Raw genomic sequence first — 18535 nt, forward strand, 5'->3', positions numbered from 1 at the left:
GTCCGTGAATTCATCTGGGCATTTCGTTCAAAAAATCTTCCGGAGATTTAATCAAAAATTCATCCGAGAATTTTTTTTCAGAGAATAAATCCGGATTATTTCTCTGGGAATTTCAAGGACTCTTCCGGAAATTCTTCTCGGGATTTCGTTCAGAAATTATTCCGGGGTTTTCCTCCAGGAATCATTCCGAGGATTTTCTCCAGAAATTCCTCCGGTGATTTTCTTCACAAATTCTTCCAGGGATTTGGTCGATTAATTCCTCCAGAAACTCCTTTGGTTAGTCTTCAAGAATTTATCCGGGGATTTGCTCTAGGAATTCCTCAGGGAATTTCCAATAGCAATTCCTCTGGGGCTTTCCTCCAGAAATCACTCCGCAGATTTCCACCAGAAGCATCTCCGGGGATTTCCTCTTGGAATCTCTTCGGATTTTTTTTTCTTCCAGAAATTCTTTTGGAGTTCCTCCAGCAATTTCTCTGGATTTCATCCAGCAATTCCTAGGAAGTTTCCTCGGAGGTTGACCGGGAATTGCTTCAAAGTTCTTCCATAAATTCTTTTGGAATTCCTCTGGATTTGATCCAGCAATTTTTCGGTAGGTCATTTGATGCTCCACCGAGAATTTCTTTGGATTTTCTCCATAGTTTCTTCACCTCCTCTGATATTCACTCCGGAGTTCCCCACCGAATCATCCGAAGTTCCTCTAGAATTTTTTGAGGAATTCTTTAAAATTTATGTCGATATTTCATTTGAATTGCCTACATGGATCCTTCAGGCATTCTTTCGGAGTTCCCTCAAAAACTTCTGGAGAGTGCCTTCAGGATTTCCATTTGGTAGGATTTTTTCCGGAGTTTCCCTAAAAAATATTCCGCAGTTCCTCCAACGCTTTCTTGAGAGTTTTTCCAGCAATTCATTTGGAGGTCCTCCAGGAATACCTTCAGAGTTCCTCCGAAAAGTCCTTCGGAGTTCCATCTTCAGATAATACCTTCAAATTTTCCTCATGATTCTTCCATAAATTCCTCGGGAGTTCCTCCACGAATTCTTCCGGGGTTCCTCAATGATTTTTTCCGGGATTCCTTCAATAGTTCCTCTGAGAATTCCTTTAGATTTTATCCGAGAAATACTCAAGAGTTCCTCTGGGAAATCCTTCAGAGTTGATCTGTGAATTACTGCAAAACTTACTTCGTTGTTCCTCCAGCAGTTCCTTCTAAAATCCGGAAAAGTATCTGATGCTTCACCGAGAATTCCTTCGAAGCTGTGCCTTGAATTTCTTCGTAATTTCTCCGGGAATTCCTTCCGGGAACTTTATCCGGGTGCTTCTTCGGATTTGTTCTTGAAATAAACTTTTAAATTCTGCTGGATCAATCCACTGTTGTTTCATTTGATGATCACATTCGAAATGGATCGAAAAAAAAGAATACAACAACCGGTGCATGTGCGTGTGGTTTGGTTTATTTTTCTGGTCTATTTTATTTTGACAGGCCCATTTTTAGTACAAAATTGGACAAAAAAAAATGGTCCACCGGTGAAATTTGTTTGAATATTTTGGAGCTTTTCACTAAACTGTTTGAAACGTTTGGAAAAAGTTTTGATTTTGGCGCTTACTTAATACTGTAGGTAACTGATGGTAGTTCGATTTATAACACAATTATTTTATTGCGAGCTAATGCAAGACGTGAAACATGTAATTTATCATGCAACTTGTAAATTAATCTGTATTGACAACTGTTAGGTGGAACACATGGTAATGAAAATAACAATATTTGTTGTACTTTATACATTCCATATCATGATATCTTCAACATTCTAGAAGAATACCCCCTTGAAAAACTTCTCCTAAATAAGCTATGAAGGATAGTCCCAGGGATACCTTCTTCCATCTATTAATGTTGATTCGAGCTTCTTACTAGGAGAGACATTCCAATCAATGTTACCCCGCTGATCAAAATCATCCCGGATTACAATAAGTAAGAATAATACAAGCTATTTGTATCCAATATGTTCTTAGTTTTTCTTATGCCCTCATATTCATCCTATTTGAAAACTAGCAATAATGACATCGTTTGATTCGTTTATTTTTGCTGTCATGACAAAAATATAAAAAATAGTAAATAAATCAATTTACCCTTCAATTTCCAGTTATGAGTACCGTGAATATGGGAACACTAGGATGAATTATTGGGTCACTTACCCTACGAAAATTTGTCTGCCACTTACATTCATCACAATAAGCACAATCTGTAACAAATTGGCGCTCTCCATCATCGGTCGTACTTCTAGGCGTATTTTCGTTCGCTGCCCCGCCTCAGAAATCGATATGAATATGGTAATAATCCGTCGTGCGTGAATCGTTCGGCCGCAGCCACAATTGCTCGCCCCTTGCTTGCGGGTTTATTCCGATCAATTGGCCGGTAATGAACGTAACACATAAACGGATCCATAATAGGAGCCTTCCGTGCGGTATCGATCCTATTATTGCGAAACAGAATCTCACTTTAATGAGTACGAACGATTCGCTGTGCTTTCCATTAGTGGCGGCGCTGCTGGTAGTTAACATGACATACAAGTGTTTGCACTCGTACAAAACTCGCCATAACCTATAACAATAATTAGAACGACAATCAGAATTACATTGCAATTATCGCCGTTCGTTGTCCAAACTAATGTATATTTACACGTCGGCATTGTTCTCTGTATCGTGCGGCGAATACCGCAAGCCACGAGGTCATGTTTTTCTGGGGATGATGCACCCGACAACCACCGGTCGTTCAAGAGGGCAGACTCCCAATCGTATTGTTATTTACGAGAGTTCCTCTGTTTCATCGTGTGTCACACACGTACCTATTGTATGGATGTGTTTTAATAGTTTTACGTGGCAATGTAGTGAATAAATTGAAGCATTGTCGACTGGTTGCAGTAGATTGGAGTGAATCTGTACTACGGACTGTGTAGTTGGGGTAGATGTAGATCTGGAACAAGTAGACAAATACTTCGAAACAACGCCATTTTAAATTGACAATTAAAATAAAAGCGTGTCATAGAACAACAAAGTTTTAGGGCTGATACTAATTTAAATTTGATTTTATTGTTCACTAGTGGTCCCATCAATTTCGTCTTGCCATCAAGTAGGCTGTTGAAAAACGCCATGGAACGCCCGTGCAAAATGGAAGTTCCGTTTTATCCTGTTTTTTCAACTTTCCCGTGAAACATCATTTTCTTTTTATATACACAAACATCGGAACACTTCAGGAACATAACTTTGGAAAAACTTTCAAAATCCGATAGCCCGTTCTCAAGCCATTTCGTGACATACAAACACCATTCCTTTTTTATTTACAGTCAGTGACATAAGTTAGTAACCAAATGAGTGATTCCAAGCAACAGCACCAAAATTTGGTAAATTTTTTAATTCATTTTTTTCTATTGAGCTGAAACTTTGCACAGTTTTCCAGTTCCATCTAAATCGTCATTTTCCGATATCACATCTTCTAGTTGAGTCACGACTAACTTTTCAAAAGGGTGTATGTGAAAATGGTTCAAAAATATTCAAAAAGCTGCACAGCAAAAACGGTTCGTTCGATTGTTAGACAACTAAAGAAACAAAGTTAGACAACTAAATAGGGATTCCAAAAAAAAAACACACAGTAATTTTTTTTTTTGCATTAAAAAACATAATTTTTGACACAAAAACTCAAATATCTCAAAACCCTATCGGAATACCAACGTAATTTTTTGAGGGAAAACGGTCCATTATATTAGCTATCTACCATAAAAATTTGGTGATGGTAAACCAATAAACAAAAAAGTTATGACATTTCAAACATGTCACAATTTTCACATTTAGTAGAAAAAAATTTTTTTTTCGGTGTAAATTATTACGGGAACCGCAGTTTGTTGCTGATTTTATTGTTAAGGGCCTTGCGTGAATTAAACAAGTCGTTTTCATGTATTCATTAGTATTATGTATATTATATGTATAAATATTATGTATATGTATAAATATTATATGTATATATGTATAAATTAAAATGAATTAACAGATTACACGAAAATAAATTTTTTTTTAACCAGGATATTTTTTTTAGAGTATGATCGATGAGTTTCTAAATGTTATATATAAACTTTAAAAGTTTTGGATTTGGGTATGCGTTATGAGATCATGAAAACATTTTATTAATACTTATTTATTTATTTATTGTTATCCAATTTTTTTACAATATCGAACACTTTTGCATCATTATCAGTACAGTTCGAGTATAGTTTTGCTTTAATTTTATTGTCTGACAATGGAATGAAACAGTGAAATTTTTGGGTTCCTTGGATCGTTTTCGCGTTATTACATTGCTCGCTGAGCTCTGATGCCGTTAATTCGTACTCTTCAGTAGTAGTAAAACAAAATGATAATTTTGTTAAATCTTCTTCTTTTCTGCGATTCGCCCAATCAAATAGTTCTTTTGCAGTTTTAATTGGATGCTCACGTTCTTTGGCTAAACTTGCTCTTGTGGCCATGCGCTTTATGGTTCCTCCAATAGCATCACAAGGACCTTTGCCATGTGACGTAGCAAAGAAATGCCATTCTGCATCAATTCCGTACTTTGATTTAAATTGACATAGGCTCGAAAAATTCTTACGGTTTTTGTACTGCGATGCTGCTCCATCAGACATGAAATATATCTTTCTGATTTCTTTATCCTTATCAACGCGTAAAAAGTTAATCATTTTGGCAATGAACAAATTTACAGACACTGAGTCGTGTCTTAAATCTTCGGAAATTACAATAAAACTAAAATGTTCAATTTGCGTACTTCCATTGAAATAAATAACGAATGGATGAATTGTAGCTTGTTGTACGTTCCAGTGATGGGACTGCACTTCATCTTGCAATACAAAGCTATAGTTTTCAGAAAAATCACAAATTACTAAAAATTCACCATCTTGTAATGTATTTTTCGTATTTTTTAAAAAGCGGGATTGCTCTGTTTTAATAAAGTCGTGAGGAATTAAACTTTCTAATTTCAAGCAAAAAAATGACACAAACTCATCTACAGGTTTTACAATAGTTTCTAGGTCACACCTATCCGTGGTCACCCATTGCTCAAATGATAACTGATCAATATAATTTTCTTCAAACTCAGCGAATAAAGTATTTTCCAATGATGAAGAATCTGGACAATCCGAACAAGATCGTAGATAGCAATTTGATGTTGTATTTTCACACAAAAGACTACCAGTTAACATTTTAATATCCTTTGATAAATTGATTCTTTTCAAACTATGTAAGATTAGGTTAATATTTTCGTGTGTTGTGCACACACAAACATTATGTGTTCCTGAATTGGATAGAAGCTTGCATTGCCTTGGACGAAGGCTTGCAAATGAGGAAAAACCTACCTTAATATTTTCGTTAATTTCCTTGAAGCGTGTATACGCTTCTTTCAAAGTAGTCATCATTAATCGTTTTTGGATTGCTTGACGCTTTTCATCTTTTTTTACAGATACATAATCTTTTTGGCCAGGCATAGCTCTACTTACTTCATCGTCTTCAAAATATTGAATTATTTTTTCTTTTGTCTCATCTGTTAATGAAGTACTCGACCTAGCATTTTTGGTTGCAAGACAGTTATTTTTGAATTGTTTTGCCTCTTTTGCTGTATTTCTATTGGTTTTGAACTCATCAATGGCGTCTTGAATAGACCACGAGCTTGGCAGCATCGACAAAATCAATATTTTTTCTTTCCTTGTCGTGGCTAGATTCGAGAACCTTTCCTTCATATTCATAATTACCTCATCGTAGTCTGTATTTTCCACATCCTCAGGTCCTAATTTGAAGAGGTTTCTTCGTACAGCTTCGTTGATTTCACGGTATTTTTTCTCGGGATAATTGACGTAACCCATCTTCGTCCATTTAATCGGAGTCACTTTTATTCCAGCTATCCCTTCGTTGAAGCGTTCGATGTTGACCTTTGGATGCACTCATCTTCTGATTGATTTGTTGAAACAGATGTCGCTGATGGTACCGTGGCAAGACTATCTGCACTTGGTACTTCTGGTAACTCCTCAGTTGTTGTCGGTGCATCTAGTAATTCCTCAGTTGTTGTTGTTTTCGAACTTCCTGCAACCTGATCCACCGATGATGTACAGATTGCCCGTTTGTCAACGTTTAAACGGCAGGACGTACAAATGCGTAAATTTGTATTCAATGTAGACATTGGAGCATAACCAGCCGCTTTCAGTTTATCTATGGTGCTTTTGGGTGAGATTTCGTAGCTCTTTCGAACACTTTTTTTCTGCAAACGGCCTGCGACAGTTGAGAAAGTGACTACTCATGTTGCTCGTTAGATTTTAATAAACAAAATCACTTTTAAGTTTTTACTGACTAGTTTGGTGTCGTTTGCTTGACTGAAGAAAAATTTTACAATTAAATCTTTTATAGCCATAGTGGTAGTATATTTTTAGCTTTTTTGTGAGTATGTTCATGGTATGTACCTATCATGTTTTTGATGTTGTTGAAGTTACTCGCTTTCTCCCAAATATGATTAACAAAGTCTATTCTCTACCAAGGCGGGTCTATACCCAGGTGTAATCAGATTTTAACTTTGTGGAGAAAACCAGCGCCGAGAAAACCGACCTGCTTTACGTATACTAGATCACCTGGGTATAGACCCGCCTTGTTCTCTACGTGGTAAACTTTTTTCAGGTAAACTAGTCGTATACCTGTATAGAAAACTTTTTGTGTAGCTTTTGTCTTCAATATTAGATTTCTTATAGGTTTCTTTTATCAAAAGGTTTCAACACTATTGAGAGAATTTTTCTTCAGTTACGTACAATAAAAAATATGACACTATCAAGACTTTAGATCACAACACTGGATCGCGTCTAACTTTCTAATAGATGCTATAATAGTTATGAATAATTAAATAAAATATCATGAAAACAACTTGTTAACTTCATGTTGTACCCTTAACAAAAAATTCAGCAACAAACTGCGGTCCTAAAAAAAATTAACAATGAAAAAAAAATTTTTTTTTTCACTTAGTGTCAAATTTGTGAAATATTTGAAATGTCATAACTTTTTGTTTATTGGCTTACCATCACCAAATTTTTATGGTAGATAGCTAATATAATGGACCGTTTTCCCTCAAAAAATTACGTTGGTATTCCGATAGGGTTTTGAGATATTTGAGTTTTTGTGACAAAAATGATGTTTTTTATTGCAAAAAAATTTTTTTTTACTGTGTGTATTTTTTTTGGAATCTTTATTTAGTTGTCTAACTTTGTTTCTTTAGTTGTCTAACAATCGAACGAACCGTTTTTGCTGTGCAGCTTTTGAATATTTTTGAACCATTTTCACATACACCCTTTTGAAAAGTTAGTCGTGACTCAACTTGAAGATTTGATATCGGAAAATGACGATTTAGATGGAACTGAAAAACTGTGCAAAGTTTCAGATATTTTTGAAATGGTCGATCAGAATCGACTTGCATGCCTCCGTGGAATCCCTCAAATACTGTTTTCCATACAAAATGCCCAAGTTTGGGGAGCTGTATCTCAGCTTCTAGTAGTCCGAATTGGCTGAAATTCGGATGACGAACTACAAATAACTTGAAGTTTTGCCTGTAAGCGAACTATTACATTGCAGTCATTTTACATAGAGTTTAAGAGGGTTGTTCAAAGACAAAAGTAAGTAACCGAGAGACTTTTTAATTTAATTCGAAAACGGTAAGTCGTGGAAAGCTGACGTGTTCTGCAAATTTGTGTGACCTCTGAAATTGAACAACTTTGCAGAACACGCTAACTTTCCACGACTTACCGTTTTCGAATTAAATTTAAAAGTCTCTCGATTACTTACTTTTGTCTCTGAACAACCCTCTGAAACTCTAAGTAAAATCACTGCAATGTAATAATTCGCTTACCGGCAAAATTTCAAGTTATTTGTAGTTCGTCATTCAAATTTCATCCAAATCGGACTACTAGAAGCTGAGATACAGCACCCCAAACTTGGGCATTTTGTATGGAAAAACAGCATTTGGTTACTAACTTATGTCACTGACTGTATATAGAAGAAGAAGAAGTTATAAGATAGATTATATTCATTGTTATTGAACATTCTGTTCCATCCCGCATTATCATACAAAGTAAGTCGGATCAATCCGTAGCAGCCGTCAAATCAACTTTGTTACAATAAATCAATCGTCATATATGTTCATTCTAGTTATCTGGGTCATTACGTATGACTCATATCATCCTAGACGAGACATGAGCTTCACATCTTGTTTCTGACATGCTATCTATAAATTATCATTAGTGTCATTATTAGGCCAAATGGAATTCGGGCAAATGGCGTTCCATCTCCAAACGAAATTCGGCCCTGCGTCCATGGGTCCTCTCGTGGTGTAGGCGTAACGCGTCCTATCTAGGAATAGGGAGTCGTGAGTTCGATTCTCACCGAGAAGAAGTGTAACTTTTTTGTAAATTTAACTTCAATTTTCCATTTAATCCAATTGCAATGTATATGTTATGTTTAGTTCTAGTATTTTGGTAGTTTCATGAAGTTTTAAAATAGTGATCAAATTGCCTCCTATTAACTGTACCATTGTTGGCACGTCTATTTACTAGAAACGATATGAAATGAAAAAATAATTACAAGATTTCGGTCCAAAATCACACCGCTGCATGGTAGCGCAAAATAATCAGTACAATAGTACCTATAGATTTGAAACCATTGAGAGGAAGGTAATCTCCGAGAGGTTAACAATATGTGATTAAATTATATCGGCTCCGATGATCAACCAACACAGGAGAAAGTGCACGGATTGTTTCATTGTTGGCAAAAAGCGGCGGCACCTACCTTTTCCGAGAACGACAAGGACGAGGGCGTTACAACGGAGATAGCCGTAGGTGTTCCGGCACAGGACGAGTTGTTGATCGTGCCGATTTCGGTCGTCGTAGTCGTAGTAGCTCCTCCACAGCCTCCATCTCCTCCAGGGTGGCCTCCCCCGTTGCCTTCAGAGCTTCCCTGCTGCTGCTGCTGCTGGTGCTGCTTCTGCATCGAGGACAAGGCAGCAGCGGCTGCATTAACGGAGGCTGGCGTCGTTAGTCTGTATCTATTGGCGTGGAAACTCGACCCGTAGCAATACATCAGCACCATCGTCGTCGGGAAGTACAGCGCACAACTGGACAGTATCCGGTAGGACGATTTACTGTAGAACGGCTCGCACGCCAGCAGTCCGGATTTGTTGAAGTAGTACCCTACGGGGAGACGAATGAGACGGCAAGAACAGAAAATCGGGTCAGCAATGCCGGGCAGCTGCGGGAAATTCGATTTTGGCATTCGCCGAAATATTAATATGGAGAATAATTACTTTGCGGGAATCTATTGCATTATGGAAATTACAGCGATGTTTGAATTTTGCAGTAATCGGTATGGGCGTAATTTGTAGTGATGCATTGCGATACGCTTAGTATTTGATTCATTTAAATCATTTAAAAATGATTAACGGAGTAGAATTAACGAGTCAGCGTTATCACATGTTATTACAATTTCGACTATTATTATTATTGAAATAGCATGTATTAGTATCTGACAAAACGTCCATCTATGTTTTTTTATGGTGTGGCGTATAAGCAATCCAAAGATGGCCATCACAACCAACCAAACAGACCACCCTTCCACCCCCCCCCCCCCACGCGAGTTGAAAGGAACTAGTCTGAAGGAATACTGAATCAAGCTCTCTGGTAGTGCATAAAATAAAAATAAAAATTCAACTATTCCCTGCTGCTTTCTTCTAAAAATTTGTGTCTTCATAATATCGGTGCAATATTTAAGTTGTATTTCAAGATCTTTCATCTTAACCATACTGCGGGTCGCAAAAATAAGTAGGGGATATCTACTTGCATTGCTACAAATGTTTTTTTTTTTATTAGTATCATTTCAAACATTACATTCATTTCTTATATCAAGATGTTCTGTGTTATTAGAAAACACCATCATCCTAATTTGGTAAAACAAATTTAATGCTACAAATGTCTTAATCCCTTGGTACGCCTAGTAATGAAACTCAAGCAAATCCTTAATTATTGCATCAAGAAATTCTTGAAATTATTCCTCCTAAAGTTTTTCCTTGAACCCCTTGAACACTGGATGAATTCCTAAAGGTTGCACGGAGGAATAGAAGAATTTCTGAAACAACTGCTGGAGAAATACCTAATGTAATCTTTGAAGGAATCTCTAGCCTTCCTGAAAAAATCGGAAGAGATCTATAACACTGCGAACCCATGTTTGTCTCAACCACCAAAATACCGCTACTTACTTAATTAAGGGTTGCTGAATCCATTGATGTTTTCAAAACATCATTGCACGTCTAGTTTTTGAGATATTGGATGTTGAAAATGCAAAATTTGACTATTTTAGCCAACTTGCAAGCAAGTTTGCCAGCTTGTTCAAACTTTATGTGTATAACAAGACTTATCAACAAAGTTCATAATACTTTTAATGCTCAAAAATTCTTGTTTGGTTATTTAGGAAAGTATTCTAGTTTACCTTATAGAAGAAACGAAGAATTTCGTATGCAGATTGCAAGCATTTAGGAAAAAATCAAATTAATCTAAATTTCAACGTGCAATTCCAACCAAATTATATCTGAAATAAATGTTTAACATCTATTTTGCATGCTTTGTGGATTCGTTCACAAAAAAGTTCGATAAATCATACTCGCATAACTTGTGATCTCGCCCTAAAATCCATTGATAACCGAGTGTGTATATTATAGCTACCAAGCAAAAAAAAAAATGGATTTACACGTTATTTAATAATGCTACGATGAGAAGGAGATCCTCCTCTATCTCCCAGTGGTGTTAGTTTTCATCTAGGTCCATTAATTTGCTTAGAAACGAGTATACTATAGCTACATGCTCGGTTACCAATGGCTTTAGAGCATAATCTCAAGTTATGTGAGATTTGATCATTGAAACACGCAAAAATGTCGTTTTTGCTACGCTGTGTAATTTGAGGTATCCCAGTGATATTTGGTGGTATCCCGGGAAAAATCTTGAAGAAATCCAGATAGGGCTCCCTCCAGCAATTTCCCCAGGACCTCCATCAGAATTTCCTTAGAAATTTCTCAAAGGAAGTCCTCTCTGGGTTCTTCCAAAAATTTCTGCTCATTGATCGCCTTCAAAAATTCGCTTAGAAGTTCCTTCAAATACTTCTTTCAGAATTCCTATGGGATTTTCTCTGTAGATTCCTCCAAGAACTCTTGAAGGAACTCCTAGATAATGTTAAGGAGATATAAAACTTTAAAGAATCTCCTATAGGTATCAATGTAGAAACTCAATTATACGCCTCTGTATGGTTTCCCGATGCAAAGGGATCGCTTAGGAATAGACGGGGTTGGTGGTCTAATGGCTACCGCTTCTGCTCCATAAGCAGAAGGTCATGGGTTCATACCCAGGCCCGTCTCTTTCCTCGTACTTTGTAGTTGTATCTTTCACTTGCCTTTGTCTACCACTGTTAATATATCACAGTTGATCTATCACAATTCATAGCATTCGCTAGAACCCGAGACGGACAGAAATAAACCGTTTCCCTACGTTTCCATTCTTCCATCATTATAGCACGCCTTTCCTTACGCCTGATACATAGGCAGTCTGCTAACCAAACCAGCAAGCCTCTCTGCCATAAAAGTTACCCCACCCCTTCAACCTTCCCGCAAAACTGGCGTAGACGCAGTGGTATATACGGTCTACCGTGGGAGCCAGTTTAATGCATCATCAATTCCTTCCCCTTCCCCTCATTGGTCTGTATTCTGACGTGGCAGGCGCCAATATCGCCAAAAAAATAGAAGATCATCAGCACTTATACACTGAGGGTGTCTGTAAGTCTCAAGCAGTCATTTGGTTGGTTCCTTGTGTAAGTGCAGCTAATCTGGCGATACTGGAGTAGCAACCACGGGTGGCCAATCAAGCTCAAGCTCAAGCAAAGAGAATTCCTACCATTTTTCTAGTGAGATCCTCGTAGAAATCCTTGGACAAGTTCCTAAAGGAATCCCTTAAAAAATCATGGAAGAATGATGATGAGTTTCACAACGAAAGCCGGAGGAATGCTTAAACCAAAATCCACAAAATTGTTATTCATCCCGGAGAGATGTCTAGAGGAATTATTGGGGGAATTTTTAGAGTAATTAGCGGGGAAATTATATGAATTTACTTCCGTAGGAATCCATAAAGGAATTTCATTAGTGACCCCGAGATATGTTTCGATGCATTTATAAAAAAAAATATTATTATAAAAAAATTATTGAATACGATAAGCAGTAGTGCGCGGGCGATAAAAACCAAGAAAAGCTTTATAAACAGCGTAGGTGCGGGCGAAAGTTGTTTCCTTGCCAGCTTTTATACCAACAAAAAAGTTTTATAGTAACAGTGAAGACCAACAAAAACGAAACGCATGTAGTAAGTGCAAAAATTTACGTTAATAAACATAAAAATTTTATCTAGTAAATTAGCCGTAGTGGGACGCCATCATCAAAATCTGTAGACAGCATGTCGGACAAGAAACACACATACACAACAACAAAACGCAACCTCTGTAAGTTACACACAACACTTATGAATATTGAACATAAAACAAATTTATTTTACAACACATAATTATAGAAATCCCAGAAGAAGGTGAAATATACACCGAAACGTAGGAAAGTAGATGAAAAAGGCGTTTTAGCTGCTTATCTAGACTGAAAGAGCCGAAAAACGTTAAAATACTGGTGAATTACAGTCGAGAGCAAATCACAAAATTTATAAAAAAAAAAATCTTCCAAGACATCCCGAAGAAATGCTGGGGAAATTCCTGAAGAGATTCTTGCACTTTCTACTGAAATAAAGTACCTGCTTCCTTTTAAAAAAAATATTTTCAGCTTCTCTTAATTGGCAGTGGCAGCTGCTGCGGACAAAAATCGAACTGCAAAACAAACTACTTGTTTAGACGAATTTGGAACAGTGTAAATCTTGATCCAAATCCGACCAAAATGGAGCACCATGACTAGGAACAATGGAAATTTGCGGCAAAATTTTTAGAAATTTCGCGGGTCAGGCAATAAAATCAAAATTTCGCGGCTTTGTCGCGGTCCCATAGTTCTGACCATATTTAACATGCAAATGCATGTTTCAATGGCAATATTCTTTATATGTGTAAACTTAACGGAATTTTATTACAATTTTTTTCGTTTTCCAAATTTAGATTATACGTTTAATATTATATTATCGATGCAAAATTAAAAACACAACAAGAAAACCAGAAAACCATCCAACTTGAAACTAAATGATTAGAACATTTCTGATGGAACCTCGAATTAAAAATGAATTACCCATTTTCATAAGCAAATATCCTAAATTCACTGAAATTGTCATATAAATTCTTTAAATTTAACAAATTTCGCGGGATTTTCAGAATTTCGCGGCTAAGGCCAAATTTCGCGGATTTCGTTGCTTCCGCGAAATCGTGAATTTCCATTGTCCCTAACCATGACAGATTCCCAGTTCCAAAAAAAGACCAGACAATTTTTGGACCATTTTGAAAACTGGAGCTTGTACCGGTGATACAAATGATGTTCCAATTTTATTTTATACCAGTTTTCTGGTCATTTTTTTGGAACTCCCTAGTCGATTTCTGGTCGGATTTGTATCAAGATTTAAGAAGTTCCAAATCTGGTTCTACACACGTTTGTTTAATAATTTAGATGTTTCTCCCTGAAACAGCCACCGTCTCTGGTTCCTACTTATTAGAAGCAATATTCCATCATTTCTGGTTTTTAAACAACATCCATTCTTATGGGAAGTTTAGTAGTCTAGAAAGTAAAGGAAATCCTTTAGGAATTCCCGCAGGAATTCGTTCAAGGTTTCCATCTCGAATTTCTACGGAAATACATGTGAACATTAGCCTGGGACAGGGTTATATGATAAATTTAGATTCTCGCTCCAGTCCACTTTTTGGATTGCATTTAGATCCCATAACAACTGTGCAAAATTTCAGCTCGATCGGAGAAACTATATTTTAGCGCCAGCCGTTCAATGTTTGTATGAGATTGGAAGTCACTGTGGAAAAACATACTTTTGCAAAGAAAAATCGCCAGAGATCGCCAATTGACCTCTATAAAAATTCTGAACACATATCTGGATAGGTATTTCTACGATGAACAATATTGCCGAAGACCGCAAAGCAATCCGATGCTTATGGAAATAGTTATCAAGCATAGAATATTCGAAAATTTTGCCCGATTTTGTTATTATTGTTATTCCTTTACGTGTTAATCTACGTCGCCTTGCCAATAGGTTTTCATTGAATAACTTTTTTCACAAGTGTCAGATTGTTTCGCGGTCTTCGGCGATATTCTTCATCTTAAAAATACCTATCGAGGTCTGTGTTCAGCATTTTTATAGAGGTCAATTGGCGACCTCTGGCGATTATTCTTTGCAAAAGTAAGTTTTCCCATAGTAAATCCCATACAAACTTTAAACAGCTGGAGCTAAAATATAGTTTCTCCGATCAAGCTGAAATTTTGCACAGTTGTTATGGGACCTAAATGCAATCCAAAAAGTGGACTGGAGCGAGAATTTAAATTTTGTCCCACACTAGTGAACATTCTTCAACGAAGTCCTCCTACAAAAATCTCCAGGGGCTCTTCCAGGAATTTTACCGAAGTTCCTACGATATTTCTAACAGGATTTCCACCATGAATTCCCTCTTGGATTTCCTCTAGGAGTTCCTCTAGAATTTTCTCAGGGCATTTCGTCTAGTAATTCCTCTGGAGTTCTTCCACCGATTTCTCTGGATTTCATTCATCAATTCGTGGAAACTTCCTCCAGAATTCCATCGGAATTCCTTCGAATTTTCTCCATAGTTTATCTAGAAATTTTTCCGGAGCTCCTCTAGCAACTATCCCGGAGTCCTCCAGAAACGCTTCTGGGTTCCTCCAGCAATTCTTTTCAGAGTTCCTTCAGCAATTTCTCCGGAGATCCTTCAGGAATTCTTTTGAAGTTCCTCCAGGACTTCCTTCAGAGTTCCTCTAGGTATCCCAGTAGAGTTCTTCCGGAGGAGTTGCTCTGGGAATTTCTCCAAGAATTTTTCAGAGTTCCTCAAGTAATTCTTCCGAAGTTCCTCTAGTAATCCATCCAGACGTCCTCCGGAAATCCCTACAGAGTTCCTGCGAAAATTCTTTGAGAGTAATTCCGGGCGTTCATTCAAGAATTTCATTCAATTCTTCAGGAATTCCTTCGGAGCTTCTCCTGAAAGATGAACAAACTATGAATCTCCATGACTTCTATCGGAGTTCCTTTAGAAATTCTTTCAGAAATTATTTTAAAATTGTTGTCGGGAATTCCTTTGGAGCTTCGCCGGGAGTTTCTTTGGATTTCCTCCATGGATTCTCTAGGAATTTTTTCGGAGTTCCTCTAAAAATTCCTTGAAGTTCCTCCAGAATTTGTTTTGGAGATCTTCTAAAAATTTCTTCAGAGAACTTTCGGGATTTCATCCACGGTTTCTTCAGGAATTTCTCCGGAGCTCCTTAACCATTTTTGTAGGAATTCCTTAAGGAGCCATTTGTGAAGGTCCTAGACGATTTTGAAGAAACCCTTGAAGTACTGTTTGGGTAAATCTCCCCTATAACTTCAGGAAAAGTCACGAATTAATTCCTTGTTATTATAAATATGAATTGGGACAACAGGAGTCTTGAGATAAAATCCTAAGGGAATCCTGAGAAACTGCTCGAATAATCCTTTGAAGAACTCCTATAGGATGCCAGTAGAATTTCTGCAGCTATTGACTTTTGGAAATAATTAAATGGTGGAGAAAATTCTCTTTGAAATTTCCTTAGGTTGATTTTTAACCTTTCTTGCCTCGGATCAAATCATTATACTTTGAAATGATTAACTGAACCCGATGCTTAGTGGCTAAAATTTAAATTTAATCACATTTTGGACATCACTTTGCCAATTTTAAGATGATGGGGAGTGTTTACGTCCTTCATGGCAATGAAACATAATGCCATAAACATAATATAAACATTAAACATAACCACACAAGTATGATGCAGAAAGTGCCGATTACCTTGGAGTTCCTACAGGAACGTTTCAGGAGTTCCAACAGAAACGTTTCCGGAGTTCCTCTAAGAACCGCTCCGGAGTTTCTCCACCGAACCCTCCGAAGTTGTTCTAGATTTTTTTCAGATATCCTCTAGGAATTGCTCCAGAGTTCCTCAGGGAATTCCTTCAAAGTTGCTTCAGAAAGTTCTTCGGAGCTCTACCAGTAATTCATTCAGATTTTCTTCATGGTTCCTCCAGCAATTCATCGGGAGTCTCCATGAGTTATTCTGGGGTTCCTCCAGGGATCTTTCTGATACCTTCAGACTTCCTCTAGGAAATACTTCAGAGCTCCTTTGGGAAATCTTCCTGTTCGGGAGTTGACCTGAGAGCTCATCAGAAGTTCCTCCAGAAGTTCATCCAGAATTCCTCTATACATTTCTTGAGAGTTCCTCTAGCAATTCTTCTGAAGTTTCTCTGAAGCCACACCGGGCATTCATCAGCAGGTCCTCCGGAAAAGTCTCTGGAGCTACACAGAAAATTCCTTCGGTGCTCTGCCAGGAATTCCTTTGTAGTTCCGCCGCAAATTCATTCGAAACTTTTTTCAGGATTTTATTTGGAGTTCATCCGGATACTACTTCGGAGTTCTTCTGGGAATTCCTTATGAGCTCCACCGGAAATTTCTCAACAGTTACTTCTAAAATTCCATCGGAGTTTCACCCTAAATTTGTTCGGAGTTTTTCCGGGAATTGTATCGTATTTCCTTCAGTAATTTCTCCGCGAGTTTCTCCATGAATGCCACTGACAGTTCGTCCAGGAATTCTATCGGAGTTCCTCCACGCTAGGTTTTTCACTAGGAATCCCCCCGGGAGTTCCTCTAAAAATTCCTTTTTTATTCTTTTCGGGGGTTCCTTTGGAGCTCCACCGGAAATTCTTCAGCAATTTCTTTCGAAATTCCTCCGGAGTTTCTCCAGAAATTTAATCGTAATTGCTTCAGGCATTTCCCTGGGAGTTCCTTTGAAAATTCCTTTGAGAGATCCAAGAATTTTTGGGGATTCCGTTCCCGGAAGTTCCACCAACATTATCATCGGGAGTTCCTTCAAGAATGCCTTACTTCGTCTGCAGAGTCGTAGTTCTTCCAGAAATTACAAGATAAGTTTCACGTGGAGTTCCACTATACAAAAATGATTACGCAAGCCGCCAAGAATTCTTAAGACCACCAGACATTACTTCAGAATTCATTTATCTGTTTCGCCAAGAACTTCATTGTAATTTTCACGATATTTTCTAATAAGCATTTCTTCGATAGTTCTTACGTCAATTTCCACATCAATTTCTCCAGAGATTCAGCTTAAATTTCGCTTTTACAAGAGTCGTCAACGTTTTCTCAAAATATCAAGCTTTTTCAAGATTTCAAAAGAAACACAAATAAACAGCAGCAGCTCTCCCACCTGTCAGTAAATATCAGGTGGAAAATTCTAGGCTATAAACATTAGAATTCTTCAGATTCAATCCACTTTTTGTTTACTCTTGTTCATCACATTCTGAATGGATTGAAAAATCTACAACAACTGGTCAATTTTTACTGGTCCATTTAATTTTGACTGGTCAATTTTTGGTACAAATTTTGACGAAAAAATGGACCTTCGTTGAAGTTGCCCTTGGGCTTTTTATCCATACTTCATTCGTGACCAGGTAATTTAGACGCTAAATCTGATCGTATAAAATATATCAGAGTAATGCATTGAGAATTGAGAATACATTGTCAGAAATATTTGTTTAATTTAGGGCTGCTCAATCCATTTTCGTTTCCAAAACTATCACAGTGCGTCAGTTTTTTTTTGTTGATCACTAATTTTATAACGATTTTAGTCCACTTGCATGGAAGATTACCATCTTATATGATGATTTATGTACTTATTATTTTGAAGAAATTTGTTTTAAAGTGGTTTACAAAATGTTGTTGACACATCATGGGAGCAAAACAAACCAGCTATAGGGTGGCTATAATAACTAAAAATATTTATAATATCTCTGAATACATCGCCTTTGAAAAACACTATCGAAAAAAACAGTTTTATTAAAGTGAATTTTCAAACAAAATGCTTAACTTTGACTTGTTGTTACTTTTTGCTCGTATTAGTGTTAGCCACGGCATAAAAATTAAAAAGGCAGGCTCTTTATTGATGTAAATATCAAGTTTCATTGTAAACATGTGACGTCATTCCTATCGTACCGTATGGACCAATGCACGGGTTCACTCGTTGACGTTTTAGCGGTGCCGTGTTATGACGTGTTATTTATGTGACCATGACAACGCGTGAATTCGGCACCGCTCAAACGTCAAATTAGTGAACTCGAGCATCGGTCTATACCTTCCAGACCACTAGATCATTTTTTCGGAAATTTGTTCGAGGTGGATAGAAATGACGTCGTCAAGTAGCTGTCAGTTTTTGGAATATATCACTTT

At 37.2% G+C, this 18535-nt stretch overlaps 1 protein-coding gene across 1 annotated transcript in view; it reads right to left on the reverse strand.

Annotated features, from left to right (window-relative positions):
• Positions 1–18535, reverse strand: part of LOC5563693 (5-hydroxytryptamine receptor 1D) — a 259447-nt gene that overhangs the window by 25613 nt on the left and 215299 nt on the right. Inside the window, exon 5 of the mRNA XM_001647910.3 lies at positions 8843–9243. Coding sequence (XP_001647960.3) covers positions 8843–9243 — 401 coding nt within the window. The remainder of the gene's footprint in view (positions 1–8842; positions 9244–18535) is intronic.

This window comes from Aedes aegypti, chromosome 3 (genome assembly GCF_002204515.2).
Source record: "Aedes aegypti strain LVP_AGWG chromosome 3, AaegL5.0 Primary Assembly, whole genome shotgun sequence".
Classification (NCBI taxonomy): Eukaryota; Metazoa; Arthropoda; class Insecta; order Diptera; family Culicidae; genus Aedes; species Aedes aegypti.